The 23,738-nt window shown below is 47.3% G+C and overlaps 1 protein-coding gene across 2 annotated transcripts in view; it reads right to left on the bottom strand.

The window, feature by feature from the left end:
• SLC7A1 (solute carrier family 7 member 1) overlaps nt 1–23,738 on the bottom strand; it is a 78,759-nt gene that overhangs the window by 5,392 nt on the left and 49,629 nt on the right. For both annotated transcript variants that reach the window (XM_087436242.1, XM_014791252.2), the window contains 10 exons: nt 20,490–20,873; nt 17,322–17,480; nt 15,365–15,539; nt 9,037–9,158; nt 8,153–8,375; nt 7,228–7,367; nt 4,589–4,691; nt 2,620–2,837; nt 2,191–2,357; nt 1,396–1,504 (listed from right to left, as the gene is read on the bottom strand). In XM_087436242.1, coding sequence (XP_087292368.1) covers nt 1,396–1,504; nt 2,191–2,357; nt 2,620–2,837; nt 4,589–4,691; nt 7,228–7,367; nt 8,153–8,375; nt 9,037–9,158; nt 15,365–15,539; nt 17,322–17,480; nt 20,490–20,859 — 1,786 coding nt within the window. In that variant the 5' untranslated portion in view covers nt 20,860–20,873. The remainder of the gene's footprint in view (nt 1–1,395; nt 1,505–2,190; nt 2,358–2,619; nt 2,838–4,588; nt 4,692–7,227; nt 7,368–8,152; nt 8,376–9,036; nt 9,159–15,364; nt 15,540–17,321; nt 17,481–20,489; nt 20,874–23,738) is intronic.

The raw sequence follows: 23,738 nt of genomic DNA, 5'->3' as shown, positions 1-23,738 counted from the left end.
CTCCTGAGCAGGGGGAGCAGCGGGGCTGGGGGCCCCGGGAAGGGCTCAGTCCCTCAGCTGTATCCACTGACCCACCTGGCTGAGGACCCATGTGGCCACTGGAAGGGACAGGACAGACCCTCAGGAAGTCATGCTGGTCCCTGCAGGGCGGGATTCCAGCAGGCACGAGGGCTCCCCCAGATCCCCGTGCTGTCTGTCCAGTCCCAACTGCTCCATTCTCTACAGTGACTGTCAGACTGCAGGACGCATTCGAGTCACCCAGGAATGCACGTAACACAGGAATTCAGGCCACTCCAAAGATCCAAGGTGGGGCCGGGGATCTGTGCTTCTAACTACCCGCCCAGGGACGTTAGCCCAGGGACCGGGGCCACCTTGTGCAGGTGACACAAGGAGAGCAGGCCTTAAAGGAAGGACTCAGCAACTAGAGCCAGGAAATAACCTAACACTGACATCAGGGATGCTCAGAAGCAGGCGTCCTCTGCCTCAAGCCGGGAGTGAGCGCCTCACCCCCATCTCGAGGAACGGCCACAGCGGGCCACGCACGCTGCTGCAGACTGAGCCAGCGCTCGCATCAAGGCTCCATGGGAGACGTCTAACTAGACACAGGCCAGAATTTCAGAGAACGAGGGGCCTGCAGAGAATGGGGCAGCAAAGTATCTTCTGCAGATCATGCGGCTGCAGCCATCTGCCCAAAGTGCTGCCTCTCGGGGCTGACAGGCTTGGCAGAAACACGGGCCTGAGGTCACTGCTCTTGTCACTGACCTGACACTGAGGGGCGAAGGTCAAGGCCAGTCCCCTGGGCATCAGCACTCGGCCTCAGACACTGAGGAAGGAAGCTGGGTCCATCCCCTCCAGTGCCTGATGCCAGAGGCCCAGAGCGGCGGCGAGCCGTGGTCAGCCCCACGTAGGGACTGCACCTGCACAGTGACACCCAAGCCTCCCGCAGGCCCTACCAGTGCCCGCAGCCCACATGAGCTGGTGCAGGTGCCAGCCAGGCCGGGGGGAGGCCCAGTCCACACTCTCCCATTTGGGGTGAAATGAACGGGTGCTTTGTCGACAGCACACTCAGAGCCTTGTTCTTAGTAACTTCAAGCTCTTGCCCAACGAGATAATCAGTTCAGGGAAGAGGCTATTAAAATGAAAAGCATCTAGAAGTGAGAGGAGAACCCACAGTGTAGCAGGAGTTCCTTATTGTTTGAGAGAAAACCGCTGACAACGTGTTTTCACTGTGTTTTAAAATCTGAAAGGAGGGAGGCTCAATGACATTAGCCATCCAGTCAAGCAGCGGGGAAGAAGAATGAGCCACACGGCACCAGCTCTGGGGGGGGGAGGCCCCCCGAGAGATGCCAGGACATCGGACATTGTGGGCACAGTGAAATTCACCACCTGACGTACCTATCAGCATCCACACTGCAAACCGGACCCACGTGCCTTGGTCCAGCTGCATCATGAGATAGATGTTCACAAAGATGCTCAGGATGGGGAGCACCGGCAGGAAGGGCACCTGCAGAGACAGGGGGTGGAAGCGTCAGACCTGCCAGGTGGAGGGCACAGAGATGGCACCCATCTGAATCACCGAGAAAACTACCTAGAGAAAGACAGTGCACCTGAGATTTACAGGGGACTGCCATATTCACATAGGGAAGAGGAAGTGAGTACCAACCCTACCTCTGCCCCCCAACCCACCTCTCCACACTCACAACACACACACACACCCCTAATAGGCAGGAGTTTGGTTCTAAGCCACTAATTGCCAAAATGAGAGCTATTCTAATTTTCCCCTCTTGCTATTCTCCTGCTGAAGAAAAGACTAGAAGAGGGACTTGCACTTTATCTCTAAGGTTGAACTATTTTATTATTTGTATAATCTAAAAATGCAGAAGACTTGGTCACCTCCAAGGCTTGGTAATGACATGCGATCCACCTAGAGGGACATTTATGAGAAGGTGTGCTAAGCCACTCGAGAGCCAGAGGCAGGGAGGGGTGCCTTCTTCCACGGGCAGGTCCTCTCTCAGCAAACACTGTGCCCTTGGACCCCTGCCTCATATTCCCCCGAGGCTGGCTGACAAGCACCTCCCTCTGGACATGCAGGCCTGGCAGAGCCCACGCAGGCCAGCCTTCCAGCAGGAGTGCCAGGCTCTTCGGCCTGCCAGGAGGTTCCCTACAGGCCCGCTGGGCAAAGCTGCTCACCTTAAATGAGAGCTTGGTCTTGCTCTCAGGCTGCCTCCAGATGATAACCGTGACCACCAGACAGAGGAGGGCAGATCCTGTGAGCAAAAAGATTGCCCACAACTTCCCTTCTGTCAGAGCCTCCTTTCCAAGAACAGCCACGATGCAGAAGGTGATGATAAGAATTGCTAAGGGGGAGAGAGAGAGGTGAGACTCAACCATTTCTCAAGTTTCCACAGGTATCCCCAGTTCTCCCCAAAACCTATGGAGAGGGAGGTTCCATCTCTGTAGGCATCAGCTACAGTTAGGACAGAATAATTGATATCACAGTCCAGCAGCAAGACAGATGCTTATCCCTTCTGACACTTCCCCCAGCCACCACTAACAAGAAACCACGCAATGCCAACAAGCCAGACCCCAAATACCTTACAGGGAAGGGCAGGCTCTTACCTATGAGGCTGGTTGAAATGTTGACAATTAGCCCAGAGAATTTGGAAGGCTCCATATTTTTGGGTGAGAGTACGGTTTTCAAAGAAAACTTTTCTGCTTCTGGTAAAAAGCCTGTCTGGGAATCACTGGTGCTCACCAGTTCATTCTGGTCTACTTGATCTAGCTCGTCGGTAGTTCTGGCCATCTGGTATACCATGTTAGGTTGCTCTGGCTGATACCTGTCAAGAAACGTATTACGTGACCATTGGAATATGGTTTAATTAAGCAAAAGGACACACACTAACTCAAGTACTTAGTAAGCCTTCAAAGGTAGGTTGCCCAGGACACAAGGCATAAAATGGGAAGAAGATGGTCAGAACGATGCGTTCTCCGGCAAAGCAGAAACAGAGGAGGGGAGCGGGGTCCTCATCTTCCGCCCCTGCTTCTGGGTAACACACCCTCCTTGCTGTCTCTGGTTTGAGGCAACCTAACCTCCACCATGAACCAGCCCAGAGGAATGTCCTGAGACAGTTCCTCCTGCTCTGTGAAGTGGCACTGGCCCTTGGATGCTTAAGATAGTAGGCCATTTCCAACAAAACTACGGCTGTAGGGAGCTAAGATACAGACAGAAATAGAAAGCAATAACCTTACGATCCTGTTTGGTGCAGAGCTGGAGAAATGTGTCTGCAGGCTGATGGATTTGAGAAATTCTGTTTGTGAGACTTAATTGGATCAATTTATTTTAAAACTCCATGTGCCTGAGAATAAATACCTCTATAGAGGTGAGTGATGGACTGAGCCTGTGGCAGGATTTCCAAGACACAAGCTACCTGCATGTAAAGCATTCATTTTAAATGAGGCTCCTTATCTTCCCACCCAAAATGAACAGAGCTCAAATCTTTTCCACCAGCTTTGAAAAACAGAGTGCTTTATAAATTATTTTGCATATAATCTAAGAGTGAACATAAAGATATTTAACCATTTTTTCACTGATTCATGTATACAAAACCATTCGGTCAATTAAGAAAGTGAGGGGACCTCATAGAAAATTCTAGTGTTAAGCCCTTAGGAAGGAATAAGTAGTCAAAAATCTAGCAAACTAGTTTTAGCTGATTCCACACAGCCACTACCAAGGCTCAACCCAGGTTTTAAGTAAATTAACTGCTGAGTACATTAGAAATGGAATCAATGGCCTTGCAAGTTTAAATACCTGAAAATAAATAAGGAGGGTCTTGCCAGGTAAGCAACACTGAGAGTCTCCATGAGTCCATGTTCTCATGATGAATGCTACCTTGGTCATTTCTGGGAGTAAGGAAGTAGAGCCCTGTCCTTCCAGAGCAAAGGAAAATTGGCCCAGGCGTGTGCTTGGGGAGGAAGGACTGGAGCTGCTGAGAACATCAGGACACCAAGCCTAGGCCCAGAGCTGCTTTATTATGGCCGTCCACAGGGCTGGCCTGGTCCACACAAGGCTAAAACAGCCAGAAACTGGAAAGTCTTCCTGAGCATCAACCTCAGCCACTCCATACCATGTAATAGGACTTGTTCCTCCAGCAGTAGTGCAATGCTACTACAGAAGCATCACTGACCTAAGTTTCACAGGTCTTGGATTCCCCCAGTTCCCACCAGGGCCAGTCCCCAGTGCCCTCTGTCCCAAGAACCTGGACCAAGCTGAAATCATTAAGCCTTCAAAAATTCTAATCACAGGATCCAGGCCCAAAAGTTGGGTTGAGAACCTATCTCTATCCTCCCAACGTCTAGTGAGAAAAATGACGGCACATGAGAGAGGGATGTGGGACCACCTCTGACTCTTTTCAAAGATATTCTCTGTAACTAGGCTTCAACCACCAGATCCTAACCTCTCCTGGGCGGTTCCCAAAGGAGCCATCAACAACCTAAAATTTATACTGAATAAACCATTAGTATGAACTCTTAAAATGCTAACAGGGTGCATCTACATTTCAGTCATGGAATCCAGAAAAGCCATACATACCGTAAAACCAACACACAGGCAGCCACCAAAGAGTAAGCCAGGAGAGTGCCAATGGACATGAGGTCCACCAAGTCCTTCAGGTCAAAGAGGAAGGCCATCACAGCTGGGGAGGAGACAGACATCAGGATCCATGGACGGCCCTCAACATACTGACAGCCAGAACCCCTACCGCCTGTGATCCAGGGCACGTAAGTGCTCCTGCATTTACTTGCCCCCCTCACCCCTGGCCCTTTCCGTGGAAAGACACTGCTTAAAGGGAGGAAAAGCTCAAGAATAAATCATATACACAATCCTCAACAGACACTAATAATAATTAACATTTATATAGAGACTACTTTCATCAACATGACCTTTTTTGATCCTCATGGCAACTTTGCAAGCTATCTCTACACTACAGATGGAGAAACTGAAGTTCAGACATGTTGGAAGACTTACCTAAGGTCACACTGCTGGTAAATGGAAAAGTTAGGATCTGAACTAAATTTTTGTGACTCCAAGTCCAGTGTGTCTTCCTTTAGACCATGTTGACTCATAGACAGTCACGTACATCTATCCACCCATCATCTATCCATCATCTATCCATCCATCATCCATTGATCCATCTATCCACCATCTATCCATCCATTCATCTATCATCCACCCACTCCTCCATTATCTACCCAGCACTCACTGAGAGCGTGCCAGTTACTGGGTGTTAGATATACATCATTGAACAGAGCAGACCAGACAGTCCCTAGGCTCCCTGAGCATATCATCCAAGACATATGCATCAGTAGGCAACAGTGATGAGGAGGTGGATGAGGGCAAGTCCAGTGCTCCGGGAGGACTTGCAGGGGCTCGTAACCCCGAGAGTTGAGCATAGAAAGCAGTGTTGTTCCCAAACAGTATCAGTCCCTTCACCATGACCCCACTTAAAAAAAAAATGTATGCTTATTTGAAAATCCTTTGTAACTTTTGTGAGAGTATGTATATCTATTTATGTGGGTCTATATGTGAAGTTTCCCATTTAAAAATAACTTGGCTAGCTCTACTTTGGGGTATTTTCAAATCACATGCAATCAACACAAGTAAAAACATAAACACAAAACCATTACGTTTCCACAAATATTTCCCAAGCCCCTATAGATTACTGCAACTAAAACAAACTTAAATTGAGGATAAATAATAGGATTAAGGAGCACTGAGGGCCTTCTGGGTATTCAGAACAGTATCCAACTGTGCGTGCCACAAATGCCTACATTCCCACTCCCGGAGAAACTTGAGCCAAATTTCTTCCATGTGAGGTGATTTTAGAAAACCAAATACTTATTTACCACTCCCAACAAATGAAAAGAAAGAGTCAGTCCTTTATAGTCATTTTAAAGATTATAGTTTGATCTCCCTTAATTAGCACAAGAAGGAAATTAAAGCCAGTCCTTAATACGATCAAATTACATGTAAATACTGAAAAAATATTCACTATCTCCAATTCCTTAATCCCTTAAATATATGGTCGTATTCTGACCACACGGTGTCCCTTAGCCTGACCACTGTGATCGCTCTCTGGAATGTAGAATTACATGACAAATTTGTTAAATATTGAAAAACTAGCTGTCTTTCATCATATAATATTAATCCACAAAACTAAACACACTGTGCTAAAGGCATATATACTAACAACAATTCATTCATTTAAGACGGTCAGATGTCTTACCAGTGACCACTGACAGGTCCCTGTGATACAAACTGTGACTGATATCACATATCCTAATTTACCAAAAAGACCCACTGCTCTACTCACACCCTGGAAGGAGCCAGTCACTTGGGCATAAAAACAAACCAGGAAGCACAAGCTAGCTCCACACTTACTGGCTGTGCATCCTCACTTCTTCTCTCCGGGCCTCCACTTTTACAGCTGTACAATGGGGTAATGCCTGCCTCTCGGGGCTATGAAATGCAGTCATTAAACATACAAACATATAAAACAAATAGCATTCAGTGCGTGTGCACATAAGTTTCCTTCTGGGCTCCTCTTTCCTGAATCGGGGGCCCCTGGAACATCGCATAGCTCCAAGGGGTCTTCAGTCCACTGATTTCATCTGTCAAAACTGTCCTCTTGGTGAGGAACCTGCAATTTGATAAGATAAACCTCCTCTGGGCCTGCCATTATTCATACACTTAAGGAAAATGGGGAATAAGTAGCACATTTTATAAAACACTGATCAAAAGGAACTATTTTGCAGAGAATCCATGAGCTAAGATACAGGGACACTGAATCTCCAGGACTAACAAAAAGTCACTTGGCTTGTACCATGCAAGATGTCCTCGCACCAAAGTCTACTCAAGGGCCTTCAGAAAAGGGAACAGACAAATGACTTTGAAGGAACAGTGTGTGTTCTAAGCTCTGTCCAATGAGAGAATAATAATAATAAAAGAATTCAAACTTTCTGAGAATTCCATCACATCCTCTAGAAAACCACCCCTTGCCTTTTGTCAAAAGGGCGGTTACCTTGCAATAATCCAGGTCCCCAGGGTAAAAACCAAGTGCTAAAAAGACCAGTTAAAATTTCTCACAGACTAGTACAATTCAAGATACTTCCCTAGGGAATAGTAACTCAACTGTTAAAATATTGGCACGTGAAATTAATTCCAGTTCTTACCAGCAATGGCACCTGAGGTTAAGGTGGCGATTATTGGTGTTTTGGTCCTATCATTGATTTTGGCCAAAAATTTGAATAGTAGTCCATCTTCAGCCATGGCATAGATAACTCGAGGCATGGGAAACATGGAACCTAAAAGACTAGATGGGAGGAAGAGGCAAAATGCATCAGTAAAACTAGCTTGTCAGGAATAATGGCACCACAATGCAACCAGGCAGTTTACCACCGAGGCGAGGGAGCCCTGAATTCTCACCAGGAACTGCCATCCTCCAAACCGTGTGAACTCGCAGCTAAAAGACTCAGAATTCAATACATCAACTCCAGAAAAAGCACTCACTCTAAGTATGTCTTAAGTTAAAGAAGGGGAAACGTCTAACATAAATTACCATGGTATCTAGTCGTAATTTTTATGGGGGGGGGAAATTTTGTATTTATTCCTGCAATTATTTCTAGCTGAATCAAACAGAAAATAGCATCACTGCATTCATGAGGACTTCTCTATGGTAAATCAATATTTACCAAATATTTCCTGTTTATACAGGCTAGTAGGAAACTTCAGGGGCAAAATGTTTCTCATGAAAAGGCACTTACTCCCTTTTTCAAGGTAGCCTCTGCTTTACGGCCAAACTAAGGGCCAAAATATGGTGCTCAAAGAGGTGGCCTGGTCCAGTGGCCAAAGGCGGGGGCAGAGAGCCAGACCTTTGCTAAGCGGATGATGTTGAAGAGTGGGCCTCAGCTTCTTCGTGATGAAATAGCAACAACCCAATCAACTCCTGGATGATTAATAACAACAAGGAGAAAACCATATAATCAGGGCTGGGGTGCTGGCTCTCAAGGGAAAAGAGGAAAATTAACAGCAAACCTGTGTCTGGCTTTACATGGCCTGCTACACCCTGCGTCTTCCCAAGAGTTTCAGAATCCTCACCTGGTGGAAAGAGCACAGAGGGAGCCGACGGCCACCGCGTACTTGGCACCTTCCCAGCCCACATGCTTGAAGGCGTCCGGCAGGGGGCTGTCCTTGTCCAGGCAGAAGTATGGCATCATGAGCGTGAGGGCAGCCGACACCCCAAAGTAAGCAATGAAGCAAATCAGGAGGGACGCAACGATCCCGACGGGGATCGCCTTCTGGGGGTTCTTGACTTCTTCCCCTAGAAGCAGCAAGGAGTCAGCCCCAGGAAGGCAGGATGGCAGGGGGCATCCACACAAACCTGCGAGATGCCCGAGGACTTTCAGTGTCCAGGGGACCCACGCCACCCACAAATGACCACCCCACAGTGCTCGGCTCTGTGGGAACCAGGGTCTTCTGGGAACCGAGGGGTGGCCCTCAGTAACACAGATGAGAGGACTCATAAGCCCTGGGATGGTGTTCCTGGCCTTTACATCATGGTTCAGCCAAGGAAAAGACTTGTTCTGTTTGGCAGAGAAAACTGGGGAGGCCCAGTGGAACCCAGCCTATTCAATCCACCAGGATGACAATATTTTTAATGGGCTCATTTCTCCCAGATGATGCAGAGATATGAAATCAGGCTGCAGCTACGCTGCCATTATCCCGGCCCAGCAGCAGCACGGTCCATCAGGTTCACGATGCTGAGTTTCCTGTCAGGGACTGCCACGTGGGGAAGTGATAATGGGGGGAAAAAGATTAGCAGGAAGCTACAAACCTACACGTGACTCATGTAAAGAGTGGCAACTGGCACGTGTCCACAGGAAGGAAAACAGCGACCCATGGGTAAAATTAGTGCAGCCTGTCTGATGAGAGGGCAGGAGGACCTGGGGCCTGGGCTCCAGATAGCAGGCGGGGGGGCGTACCTGTGGTGGCGATGCAGTCAAAGCCCACGAAGGCATAGAAGCAGGTCGCTGCCCCTGAGAGGACGCCAGGGAATCCGAAGGGCATGAATCCACCAACACCAGGTTTCCCTTCTTTTGTGTCACTAGAAAAAAAGAGCCACAGTCAAAGCTCCCAACACCGGCTTCAGAGTCCTGCAGAGAAGCCATTCCAGTCACCCCGCTGACCTATGACCACTCCCAGGCCGGGGGCTCCAGACCCTCGTAAATGATCCTTGAGACAGCTGTCACTAGCCACTGCATTCAGACTCCGTGGGTGACAGGCCTCTGCTTTGCATGGCCCAGAGCCACAATGGTATGCACCAAGCCCTTTCCAGAAGCATCTTCTAAATATTGACAGGTGGGGGGAGGATGCAGGGACTATGAGACAGGGTGTCCAACAGGAGAGAGGGGAGAAACCAACAACGGTGGCCTCTCCCCTGGGACCCTCAGAGAAAGACATCAGGCTTCAGAGCAACACACAGCTGCCAGCTGGGTACAGGGGCCCCTGCCCCAGGAACAAAACGCAAAGTCTCCCATATTTACCAGTAACTCAAGTCTCAAAACAAGCATTTCCAAAGACACTGAGGTTAAAAAAGTCAACTGTTTTCATCAACAAAAGCATTTCTTAAGCACTCACGTGCACAAAGCAAACATTCGGGGGTGCTTAAATGGGTGGGGACCAGCGCCCAGCATGGCTCGGGCACATGGGCAGGGCTCAGCGCACATTTGCTGAAGTAATGAATGCAGAGTCAAACGTGCACATTGTGTAAACTCAAGAAGTCCTTGGAGATTCAGAAAATAGTCCCAATGATGCAAAACCTGTGATTCTGAATACTGTGTCCAGGCCTAGAATGGTGCTTCAGGCTCTCCCAGGCCCCATCTGGTGGCCCTGAGCCCCCATCTCCCGCCATACAGGGCATGGGGCGGCCATCTCTCACATCAGTCTGGCTGGCTACCCCGGGCCCTGCGTGTCACCAAGTAACTTTAAGCCTCCTACACCCTGGACCTCTGCTGCCACCTGAAAAACCACCAAACTCCAACCAGTTGAAGAAGGGCAGCCTCGGCTCCACCCCAACCAGCCACATCTTTTGCTGGCCCCAGAGCGGCAGGCTTTCTGCCCAGAAGATGGTCACCACCTCCCCTTTGTCCCTCCCAACTCAACTGGCTGAAAAGTGCCCAGCTCCTCAGGGTAAGCTGCCCCTGACCACTTCACTTCCCAATGTGAGAAGAAGAGCCAGATAGAATAGTCCAATCCTATAAACACTGATATTCTTAAGGTTGGGTTAGCAACTCATTTCGTCAAATTTGCTTTCAATGGGATTTATCGACTGGCTAATAAAACACACTGACAGTTTGGACCCAATTATTTTCCAATGGAGATTAAGCCTTATGCTGATCCTAGAGGATAATCACATTTCTCAGTCTCAGAAACCGCCAGCAAGCCACTGGAAGTAAGTGTATAAAGAAGTTGCTACATGTGGGACTTACTGTGGGTCTCTACTGACACAAGGGAAACGCCAAGAAACACACAAGTGATGGACGTAGGAAAAATCATCGCCAGACTCAGAGAGAGACTTGTCATCTTAAAGTATGACTAAAATAAACCACCAACCCCAGTACAAAAATGGCAGCCCAGGACAAGTGAGTCAGCGGGGCCATAGGATGCATGGGTGGCAGAGCTGCCACCTCCTCATTCAAGACATATACATGCCTCCCCAGGCCTTGCCCAGCTGGTGGGCCAGCCCTCACAGCATCCTTAAATCACAAAGAATATGGAACACCCTGGTGAGCTGGCTTCTATTATAAAAAGTGGTTGAAGCTTAAAACAAAACAGTTGATCAAGTATCTCAGGAGAGAGGGGATGAGAAGACCAGGGGAGAGGGGAACTCAAGATCAAGATGTCTTCTGGGGGGGTCCAGGCAGACCCCTTTGACTCCTGGACACAACTGGTAACATGGGAAGGTCTTTGCCAGGATTCTAAGGAGGACTCAGGTCCCCAGTCACTGCCAGGACAAACACAGGTACAGAAAGGTCCCCAGATGCCCACCTGCGTCTGCATGCCCCCCAACATTGAGGGCTGTGGAACAGCTGTGAATGAGAATAAATGAAGGCCATGAGTGATGAGTTTGCTTTAAACAACCACATGGCAGAAGCACCTAGAAAGGTTCTGAGAATTCCATTTCATGAGAAAAGGAAAGTGCAGGGCGTTACCGACATTAAACGCCAGAAAGAGACGGGACTCACAGAGGAGGATGAGGGCAGGAACACCCCTTGTGTCACGCAGACAGGTGAAGCGGAAATAACAATAAAAGCACAGAGATGGGGAGCAAGGGAGCTGGGTAATTAGCAGAGCAAAAGGAAAGCAAAACAAAGGGCATCTCCTTAGCTCCTCCGGAAGTATGTAATGGGGGTGTAATCAGATAACCTCACAGCAGATGGAACACGAGCTCCATGGAGGGTGTGCCCCACATAAACTCCAGCAGCCGTCCCAACAGTACTCCAGTCCCCAGTGACCATGATACAACTGCGCCCGCTCCTCCAGCTGGGCCCCCTCTCAACCATCACTACACACTCGGTGCTGGGACACCATGCAACTATCAAGAAGAACAAGGTCCTGATACGAACAGACCTGCGGGAGATGCTAGGTGCAGAAGTGGATATAGAATGATACTTTTTTGTGTAAGAAAAGGGGAAATATAGGTATATGTTATATACATATAATACACAAAATAAATATAAATATGTATTTGCAATTGCTTCTATTATTACAAATAAAAGCTGGAAGCTTACACACACAAAAATAATAAAAATCATTATCTATGGGGGGATGGGAGAATGAGGTAGATGAAGAAAGGAATGGGAACAAGATTTCTCAGTGTAAACCTTTTTATAACATTATGACATATGAACCACGTGATTATATTACCTACTCAAAAAATTAAATACAACTTTTAAGAAAAGTTTGGGTGTTACTGATGCCAGTGGCAGAGTACTGATATAAAACAATCACAGAACTCATTCTATACAGCCTCAAACCAAAACATTTAGAAATATTTTTTAAAAGCTCTTTATATATATATAATCACTAATTAACCCGTTATCTGCACGTGGTGGTTGTGCCCACTCGTCATCTGGCAACTTACACATGAGAGACGAGGAGGCAGGCTCAGAGGGGCTGCCATGGCCACCACCTGGCAGACGTCCCCAGGTGACAGAGCAGGCTAAACCCAGATCTCAGGTCAGTGCTCCCTCCCCTGTACCCTTCTGCACCCACCCAGCCAGGTACTCAGAAGTTAGCAAAGAGAATAACTGGCAAAGGAAGGGCGGAAAGGGTGTCTGTCGCATATTAATAAACGTCCCTAAGCCTGGGGTGGGGACTTGACAGGGAGCTACCGTGGTGGTAGCTGGCGTCATCTCCCCGACATGGCCTTTTCCCACTGCATCGGTGGTAATCGTCCTTCATCAGGACTCGGATCTCATAACTTCCACCTGCCACCCTGACAGAAACTTCTACTTGTCCCCAAAAGCCACACTTGCCCTTCTACTACACAGTAATGAACACTTAGTTAGGCACAGGACCACTAAGAATAAAGACTGCATGTTTCTCAGAGTCTCCAGCTACGAGGTGTAGCCATTTGATTTAAGCTGGCATAGGCATGTGTCTCAGGAGAGACATCAGGGGAGTGAAGCAGTGGAGGGAGGGTGCTCTTCTAAAAGAAGGAATTTTTCTCATTTCCTTCCTCTGGTGGCAGCTGGAGTAGGAGAAGCCATCTTGTACCCTGAAGCGACCCTGGGAATGTGGGCCATGGGCAAAGATGGCAGAACTGGATTCCTGGCCCACAGAAGTGATACATGCTGGACTGACCGTCTGCAAGTGTTGACTCAAGAGAATTAAACCTGTATCTTGTGGAAGCCAATGTTATTTTTGGGTTTCCATCCTACCTGACAGACACCACCCAACAAACCTTCTCAACAGGCTTCCATGTAGTGCTGAGGCTTTCCTCTTAACTACATTTGTTCCCCGTCCACAGGACACGGGGTAAGCAAGCCAGGGGGAGCACACGCCCAGGGCGGGAAGGAACCAGCCAGACTGCAGGACAACATTCCTGTTCCAGACCAAGAGACAGACTGACCCACAGGCTCAAAGGGGCCTTTGCAGCTGGCCATGCGAAGAGCACCATCACATCACACCCCAGCGTGGTCAGAACTGCCTCCAAACCCACACAGGCTGAAGCTCCTCCACACTGTGTGATTTGGTTGGGAAATGCTCTACTATTTCAGAGAGACAAGCAATTTCATGCAAGACTACATGGTCATTGTTGGAGGCACAAATCTACGGGCTGGGGGGAAAAAAAAGAAAGAAAGAAGCTTACAAGTTTTAAGAAAATGAAAGAGCAAGCCATGCCCCAGGCCCGCAGCACTCCACCTCTTCAAGTGGCTAATGCGCCACCTCTACGGCAGTGTTCCTGGGGCTGGGCAGATGTAACTGAAGGCGCCCCACCCATGACCACAGGGCCCGGCAACAAATGCCACTGTGTCTGGGAGGCCAGCACAGTTTGTCATCACTAGCACATGAAGTGTGAGGGCAACCGAGGAAAGTCAATACCATCGGCTGGTACAAACACTCTCTTCACCAAGATAATAAAAGTCAGTCTCCACTGACGACCAGGAAACAGGAAGTGCCCTCTATATTTAAGTCCTGACCTGCAAAGAGCAACCACAAAATAGGCTTCCAAAGTTTTCAAAGTCTACTATGTTACTTCAAAGCATATTTTGAATTGGCTTTACTCCACCCTGGATTAATGGGCACCAATCAATTTGGCATAAATATGACACAGGAATGTCTGGGAATGATATATTATTAAAAGTCCTCACTTCTCTGTAATAGAGTTTAGTTCCCAAAAGGCAGGCTCTCTTTATTTGAACTGTTAACCACATAATGGTAGAGTTGGTGACGTTTCCTGCATTTAATTCAATAGTTTCTTATTCGCGTTCTAGTAGTGACCTAGTCACACATCAATGCCTGTCCACTGATCAGACCCCTGGTAGTGACCTAGTCACACATCAACGCCTGTCCACTGATCAGACCCCTGGAGGACATGGCTGGGCACCTGGCCCTGAACCAGCACCAAGTTGGCATGTGACCACTCAGATCCCCAATGAGGGATCTCGTTTCTCAGCCCCCCTTGCAGCTAGATGTGGCCACCTACCAGATTCTCACCAGGGTAATATGGGCAGAAGGGACGCCTGTCTTCTGGATCTGTCCTTAAAAGCACTGGGCACGCCCTCCTCCACACTCTCTTTCCCTTTCTGGGAGAGCCGGATCATGCCTATGCCCACAGCCTGGCTCTGTCCAGGCAGACGAGGACGATGTCCTCAGGACGATGGAACAACCAGGTGGACGATCTGGGTCCCTGAAAGCCTGTGTGTAGCCGCGCTGGCCAGCCAACCTGGACTGCTTATTTCAGGATCTGAGACATTATTTTAAAGCCACTGCATTTTAGGCGAGTCTCTTTATCAGAGCAGTTGAACCTTTAGCCTTAATCAAAATAGAAGTGTAGGCAAAATCAAACTCCCAGTTCTCCATTCAGGGACCCTAAGATTCACCTAAAAATCTGACAAAAAAGATACATTACAATTGTTTGGCTTTTGTTTCCTAGATAATATGAGCTTGTTGGTGAGGGTTCACTGAGGGGCCTGAAAAGGCACAGGATCAAGAGCGGCCTGGCACCTGGCTCCAACCCCGGGTGAGACACGAAAGGGTGATGGGGCCACTGTTTTTTAGGGCTGACACAGCCAAGTAGAGTGTGGGACAAAGAGATTATAATAATCACTTTTTGTTACTTTAGTAATTCTAAAAACCTCTGATAAAAGCCTGTGATAAAAGTTCCACACATTTCTTCTTTCTTCTATGTTAAATAGGAAGGCATTTCAAAATAAAGTGGTATCACTCTGGTATTGCAAAGAAAATCTTTTCTGAATACAAAATTCAGAGGTTGGTCATGAAACCAAACCAAACCAGAGGAAAAAGGAATTACTTACTGAGTCTGACAATGATCCTCAACTATGAACACTTTTGCAATTAGAAATATCTTCCTTTGTCATACAATGTTCTAATACAGGGAAATAAAACAACACAAATTTCAAACAAATAAAACACCCTCAGCTACCTCATTGCAAAAAAAAAAAAAAATTATCAAAATATTCAAATTCCAATTACATTTTTAAAAAAGGCTCGTATTGTTCTAGCCAATTAAATCCCCCAAATACATGAATTGTCACATGCCAAGAGACAGAAGAAACCACTCACTTGTTCAAGCAGAGATGACCGGACGTGTTCCGGAAATCCTCCTCCGTGAGTTGCCAGTTTTTAATTGATCCTTTCACAAATCCTGACACCATTATGAAGCCCAGGACCAGAACATTGATACAAGTGAATATTTTGTTGACCATGGCTGACTCTTTCACACCAAGAGTTAAAAGTCCTAAAAAAGTGCATAAACAGAGAACTTTGTCTGAATGTCAACCTCGCACCAGGCAAATCCTTACTGGCACAGGGATAGGGACAAAAGAGTGACTTAAAAAGAATCCAAGTGGCATCAAACCTCCAAAGACTTCTGTGAGCCTCTGGGAATGGGGCTGAATTAATTATCTCTCTAGAGGCAGGGATCAAAATAACCAAAGTCCGTGGGGTGTTTAATAAAGCTATCAGGTCTTCCAGGTCCCCTCTGGAACTGACTACGGCATCCAGGGGCACCAAAAGACTACGGGGATCAGGAACATCATAGCCAACTGCCTGTGGAAAGCAAGCCCCTCCCAGGGGATGAAGAGAGAGCCTCTCCCTGCACCCTCCCCCCCACTAAAAGTATATTACTGAGAACTACCCCCACCCCGGGAGCAGAAGTTTATTTTCTCCAAGGAGGAGACACTTTGCTCAGTTTCTTGGTAGAATGAGAGATTTTCAGATGAGGAAATGATTCAGATTGACTTTGGGACATTGGTAATATCAGCAACGAGAACTATCTGTGGTTGTGGAACCACTAACACGCACGGTTCCTCCTTGGACTTGGTGCACATAAAACAATGTCTGAGCTAGACCACTCCTAGCTCGTAAACTCACATACACAAAAAGTGATAAAAATGCACAGAAACCACATGACAACACTATCTCTGAGGCTTATGCCACGGGGCCACCTGGAGTAGACACGCCATTTGGGGACTTCTTGGTAAACTCTCGCTAGGCAAGAAAAGAGGCTTGGAAAGGTGCCGGAAGACGTGACATCAATGTTTATGATTTGAGACTACTGCCCTGCCGTGTACGCCTTTTATACATTTTAAAAGAAAAAATGCTCTACAAAATAGACTGAATTCTGAAATACAGATGTTAGAATAGAACTGAGCAATTAATCACAGGGAGCAGCTCATCACACTTGGCTGTGTTTTCTTTAGCGTCCCTCCCTCTCATGTTTATGAAAACCTCACCAGTGCAAACTTAACTTCTGATACAGGTACCTGCCAGCTGGACCAGAAATACTGCTGAGACCGGCCTGTGCGAAGTGATTTCAAATACGAGGTGTGTAAAATGCAGTGTGTTGTGTTTAAAACCCATCCAAGATTTTCTAACCTCAAAGGAGAATTTACCTGCATTTCAGCCTAATGTTTATATTAACAAAACTCCCACCCTAGAGGCTGAGACACGAGTAAACATCACCAGGAAGAAGCTGCCATCAGCTGGGTTCAGGCAATACCTGGAATTTTAAAATTCTATACCCACGACTTTGTCATGAAACTTATTTATGTGAAGGGGGTTTTGACGGTTGTTAGGTGTCCAACCACCCGAGACTGCTCTAACACCCAGGCACACGTTAGCATTCCAGACAGGTCTCATTTCTCCACATCTTCCTGGCTGATGAACACCAACCTTCCTTTCCAGATGGTCATCCCCTGAGTCTAAAGATTTTGCATCCCTGGGTCACTTGTACAAAAAGCCTGCAGTACTAACAAACTCTTACACTACAGTTATGCAAACACCTGGGATTCTCTTTTAATTCAATGACAGCCAACTTGACAGCTATTAAGTAGGCCAACCCTATGTGAATCTAGAAGAAGCCATTAAGACAAAAAAGATGTCTGCGTTAACTACAAAAAAAGAAAGAAAATGAGGGGAAGAGAGAAAGAGAAAAGGAAGAAACAAACTTAATGGGAGCCTGTCCTATACCTTGGACCCCTCCCTCTAACCTGATGTCTCTCTCAATGCGTGGCTTTACCTGTTAAGATAAGGATTATAATCACAGCAAAGATGTCTGGGTTTTCGGCCAGCACTCCAGGGGCATTCAGAGCCATGTGTTTCCTTGAGAACTCCCCGATGGGTTTGCCAATCAGCTCGTCAAACGTTGCACTCCAGGCTCTCGCTACGCTTGAAGTACCTGTCACAGAGTACACAGGAAGAAATAAATGGAAGGAAAACAGTATTTGTCATCAAGCTTGTTTACAGCACCCATGCAGGGACCACAGACAGTGCAATGGAATTTTGCAGCAGCAGCCAGACCCCACTATATGCTAACTCAGAAGCGAGGGTCAATTAGTGTTGACAAACAGTGAAGTGAAAGTATGTGAAGGCTTCTAGGGCCTGGAAAGAAATGCCTTTTCCATCACAACCCAATACGCACATGTATACCGTGTTCCAAAGACATAACTGAATAATAAAAGTTTTACAAAACAATGTTACCCTTACCACCTGAGAGGGGCTCTGATAGTATTCATTCAATTCTACCTATTTTATTTCATTACAAAAAGAAATACTGGTGGCAAACCATAACGCTGATTTCATGATCCACTTAGGGGTTGCAGTGGGCAGGCTGAGACCCCTTGCTCAGGAAGCTCCTTTTCCCAGACCCTCCTGGCAGCAGAGCTGACAGTACCTGCCTCTGAGCGGACACTGCTCTCCCAGCAAGAGGGGACCAAGGAGATCCAGAAGGTGAAAGGCTGACCTCACCTCAGGGAACAAAGTCACTTGATCACCCCGGAGCAGGCGTCAGCCACCTCTGTCACTTTGTGCCTGAACCTGAGCTGACACCCACAGGCCCCCAAGTGCCTGACTGCAGACAAAGCCTGGCTCTCCTCATTCTCCCCACACCCACACTCCCCGCCAGGAGGAACAAAAGTGGACACAGCACACCACATGCCAACAACAGCTGACTGCCCGCCCGTGCTCTCTCTCTCTCTCTTTCAATCTGAATAAAGTCACTGCTTTTCCAGAGCTTGTTTCTCAGGAAATGTTGCAAAAGTTCCAATATTCACAATAGCATTTTCCTTTACTTTCAAAGGGGGCCTTGCTGGTGACTGCGGTCTGGATCATCCACAGGATTCTGCCAGAGTGATCTGCACAGATTCAATTTCGCTATCTGGTCTCACAGTATTTTTCCAACAACTCAAAAATGTAACCACATTTCTTTATCCTGAGCAGCCGGCTTATTACGAATTCTATCCATCAAGGCCACAACTCAGTGAAGAAAAATGGTCTCCCCATCTGCCCCAGAGGCTGGCTCACTGCTGAGGGGGCTCCCACACCCCACCCTGCTGGAGGAGAGGGGCTGCCCCAGCCTCCTCAGCCTACCCTACTCCCTGTCTTGGAATCATGGGTTTAAAAAAAAACCCGTTTGCTGGGAAAACTGCCCTTCCCCAGCAGCTGAGGCTGACAATCACGTGCAATAACACACGCGTGAATCTCGCACAAGCAAACACGCTCTGGCCAAGCAGCTTCTGTCTGCTGGTCCAGAAGCAGCCGCCGCCTCATACTCACTGTCTTGTTTTATGCCCAGGTAAAGCCTCTGGAAACATAACAGCCCATCTAAAACAGCTACGATCCCACTGAGAGACTTCAGCTTGTGCGAGCGTTTGTGGTTATGAGTTTTGGTGTTGCACTGAGAAAAACCATCATTATGAATTTTATTTTCCAGCTTAGAGGAGTAAGCTATGTTGGCTCTCAGCAGACGCCGCAGGCACTGAAAAGAAAGGGAAGGTGCCGCTCCGCGAGCCTGGCGGGAGCCCTCTGGCAGCTGGAACGGCCAAGTGGCAGTGGGCGCCCCCCAGAGGCCCAGGGCCCGCGTCCCAGCAGGCAGCACACAGCACCGAGTGGGACATTCCTGGTGGACACAGGAGCAAGCCGGGCTCCACATGGCTCAACTTACCACATCTCACTGTTGTTTGATACTTTTGTTTATTGCTATAAAAAGCTTGCTAAAATACAAATGGAATGGTTAGCGGCCATTTGTATTTCTACTTTTGTGGGCTAGCCATTCATATCTTTTGGTTATTCTTACATTTGGGTGTTTGTTTCTTTTAAGTTGATGTGTTCAACTTTGGTTGTAATCAAAATGCAAATTACATAGAGAGAAACAAAGCATTTCAACCTACCAAATCCAAAAGACTTTCTATTTTTGCTGTTTTTGTTTGCTGGTTGGTTAATGCTGATGCCCAGGGCTGGCAGGGATTCGAGGAAAGGGGCCCCTGGCCATCAGGAGGATCACAGTCAACATGGGCCTCATATGCAGGCCCACAGACCCAGATGCCCGCTTCTTAGACCGTTTTAAGGGAAAAAGTTATGGATATTAAGTAATTAACTGTTTATAACAATAGCACCACAACTGGAAATAATCTAAATACCTCACAAGACCCCCAATAAATTATGCTATGTGTATAAATCTATGTAATGGTATACAATCATTAGGAATATTACTATAGAAAGATAGTTAATGCTAAGAGAAATGTTTACTATATATTATTTTATAAATAAAGAGATACTGCACAAAAATATACACTTAAGTTCACAAAGATATTAACAATGGTTATACCCCCACTCTTATGAACAGAGATCATCTCATTCCTCCACTGTGTCCCTGACACCTAGCATAATGTCTGGCACAGAGGAGGTGCTCAATAAATATCTGTGGAAAGAAAGAAGGAATGAATGAATAACAGAATTAATTTCTCTGAGTTGTGAGACCAGGCAATCTTTACTTTCTTCTTAGTACTTTCCCATATTTCCCAAACTTTTTTTGTACCAGTGATATATTTACTATAGTAACCAGAAAAACATACTGAAAGACACTAAATTCTTTTTACCTAATTAGAAACATCCTATTGAGTCTCTGTCTCTCGTGTGAACAGGAATGACCCTCCTTGTCGGCCTGGCTTGCCCCACTAAGGGTGTGACGCACTTGATCATTAAAAACAAGGGCACAGCGCCCACAAGGCTGCCTCCCTTCCATAAAAGGAACAGAGAAAATGAACAACAGTCAAGAGAGAAGACAGATCCTAGGGACGAGCTAGACTCAGGCTATTTGAGGAGCAAATAAGGGCATCGCCCACAGTTTGAAGGTGAGAACAACAGAAGAGGGGTGCAGGGTGCAGGCTCCAGGCCTCCTGAAACTTACCGATGATGTAGGAGAGGATTAAGTTCCAGCCGGTGATGAAGGCCCAGAGCTCCCCGACAGTGACATAGCTATAGAGGTAGGCTGAGCCCGTCTTGGGGACCCGAGCACCAAACTCGCCGTAGCAAAGGCCAGCCAACACTGAGGCCAGCGCCGCGATCAGGAAGGAGATGACAATGGCAGGGCCGGCATCCTCACGGGCCACAGCTCCGGCAAGGACGTAGACGCCAGCACCCAGCGTGCTGCCCACCCCCAGCGCCACCAGGTCAAAAGTGTTCAAGCAGCGAGACAGCCGGCTCTCCTCCCGGCTGCAGTCCACAACCTTCCGCCGCAGCACCTGATGACCAATGTTGAGCAGTACTTTGCAGCCCATTTTGCTGTTCAGATCTGCCCAAGAAAAAGAACAAAGGCGTTTCATTATTGCCTTTGTTTTACCTATTAACCTCTTCTTACCGCAACACAGACAGCGACAAGGTCCTTTGTTGTCATTTACTGCTCAAATGTTTTAAATCTCGGAATTCCATGTTTAGTTGTCAGAACACCCGCCAAGGGCTTCTCCAGTCTTTGGCTTAACCAGCATGTACAGAAACACCTGGGAGGCCAATATACCAGCTGACTGTATTTTGAGGTCTCTGAGCTTCCACGTTTACCTCAGTTCTTAACTGAAACCTTCTATGGGCAGAAATTATGTAGTATGGGAAACACAAATTAATGACATTGCTCCTGCCCTCAATAATCATACAATTTACCAGGAAAAACAAGACGTTATTCCAAGTACACTGTAACAGAAGGCAAACCAAACCATATTTTAATTTAATTATTAAAACCGAGAGGCCTTGACTAACAATGACAATGCTGTTTAGACCGTTGGGGGATCCTCTGAGAGCAAGGACCAAGCTGTTTCCACTTTTAAATTAACACAGAGTTAGGTCCAGAAGAGAAAAAATGTTGAACTATTACAAGTTAGGGCTTTTTGTAACTGTTACCACTCCAGGAAGCACTTTTCTTCTGGACTAAAATGTTAGCCCAACGTGCTATATGATATATTCCTGAGCACATATCAAGAGAGGGCACGTGTTCACATATGGCTTACATCATCCAACCTCACACGAAACACACCCAGTGAGGGCCCCAGGGTGCCAGGCACATCAAGGACAGCATCCCAGGTCAGTGTCTAAATTGCTCTCCTGGGCCAGCCCCGTGGCTTAGCGGTTAAGTGCGCGTGCTCCGCCACTGGCGGCCTGGGTTCGGATCCCGGGCGCACACCGACGCACCGCTTCTCCGGCCATGCTGAGGCCGCGTCCCACATACAGCAACTGGAAGGATGTGCAACTATGACATACAACTATCTACTGGGGCTTTGGGGGAAAAAAAAGGAAAGGAGGAGGATTGGCAATAGATGTTAGCTCAGAGCCAGTCTTCCTCAGCAAAAAGAGGAGGATTAGCATGGATGTTAGCTCAGGGCTGATCGTCCTCACAAAAAAATAAAAACAAAAATAAAAAAATAAATCGCTCTCCTATAATGCACAGGCCAATCTTGCCTAGGTGGCTCATACTGTGGAGGTCCTTGACTGGGATGGGCCAGCGCCCACCCTCAAGGAGATGGAAGATAACTCCCCACCCTTCAGTGTGGGCTGCCCCTAGTGACTTCCCTCCAAAGAGGACAGTCTGGAAGGGGAAAAAAAAGAGTAACTTGACAGTGGAGAGATCTAACAAACAACACCTGGGCCAGGTGTCACGGTCAATATCAACAGTGATAAGCCAAGTTGACTGGACGATGTGATGAGAAAGGCACTTTACCTCTGTGATCTTCCTCCACAAAACCATAATCCCAGTCTAATCATGAGAAAATAGCATATAAATCACAGATGCGGAACATTCTACAAAACACCTGACCAATACTCCTTAACACCGTCAAGGTCATCAGAAATGAGGAAAGTCCCAGAAACTGTCACAAGCAAGATGAGCCTAAGGAGGCAGGACGACTAAATGTGATGTGGGATCCTGGATCAGAAAAAGGACACTAGGGAAAAACTAAGGAAATCTGAATAAAGTGTGGACTTCAGTAGTGCCAATACTAGTTCATGAATTACAACTAATACACCACACTGCTATAAGATGTTAATAATGGGGGAATTGCATGTGGGGTCTCTGGGAACTCTGTACTATCTTCACAATTTTTCTATCAATCTAAGATTGTTCTAAAATAATGAGTTTATTTAAAAAAAAACAGCATGTGCAGAGATAAGCTATCATGATTTTTAGCTACTGAGGTACAAAAAATATCACTGATTTTTCATCTTTATCATCAATTGATATTTACTGACCTAACTTTGCTAATTAAGTCATTGGAAAACAAAATAGTCTACACAGAGATTGCAGATCTAGTGAAGTCCAGACCTAACCACCTAGCATACCTGACTGCCCATCCACACCCTTGAGGCCTCAGGCACTCAGGTGCAGCGCAGTCTGGCACCCCTCCCAGCCTCAGGCCAGGGCCCCTCTGTGTGGGTCATGTTACTGGCCAGCTCCAGGTCACAGAGGAACGTGTGCGTGTGTGTGTGTGTGTGTGTGTGTGTGTGCCCTCTCTGTATTTTATCTGACAGGCCAAGAGAAGAGAAAAATATCAAGACTCAAAATTTGTAGCTAGAATGGGGAAGAAAAATCAACCGATCTGATCCCCTTGTTACGAAGTGGAGGAAAAACAACTCAGAGAGCCAAGTATCAAACAAGGTCACAGAGCTCTGAAGGCGCAGTGGGCCAGCTCCTCCCCTAGGGCCTTACAGGTGCAAAGGAAATGATATCACTGTGTAGTAAGGCAGCAAGGAAATGAGGTAAGATGGCATTATTTGTAGAACAGAAAATCACAGACACAGGGTTTGATGGAGCAGAAAAAGGCAGGCAACACAAACAAGAAAACGAGCACGGACATCAATGGCTTCCCAGTTTGTCTTCAGCAACATCCGGGCCTGTTTCTGACCGCTCTCAGTCAGGAGCAGATTCTGAGGTGTTCCAGCATGGCGGTGGGGCCTGGGGAAAGCAGGTCACCTAGACGGTCAAGACGAGGGCTCTGAGTGGCTGGAGCGGGGAGCAGGACTGTGAGGACGTGCCTGAGACGCCAGGCCCTGGGGAAGGCCCCAGCATGTCCCAAGGAACCCAGGGTGTAATTCCCCCAAAACTGCCTTTTCTTCCTTACAGGATTTAACTGGACTTATTCAAGTCAGACTGCAAATCACGACAACGCCATTAGGA

Source organism: Ceratotherium simum, chromosome 10 (assembly GCF_057802395.1).
Source record: "Ceratotherium simum simum isolate JZ-2026a chromosome 10, ASM5780239v1, whole genome shotgun sequence".
Lineage (NCBI taxonomy): Eukaryota > Metazoa > Chordata > Mammalia > Perissodactyla > Rhinocerotidae > Ceratotherium > Ceratotherium simum.
This window is presented reverse-complemented; position numbering and strand designations above follow the sequence as displayed.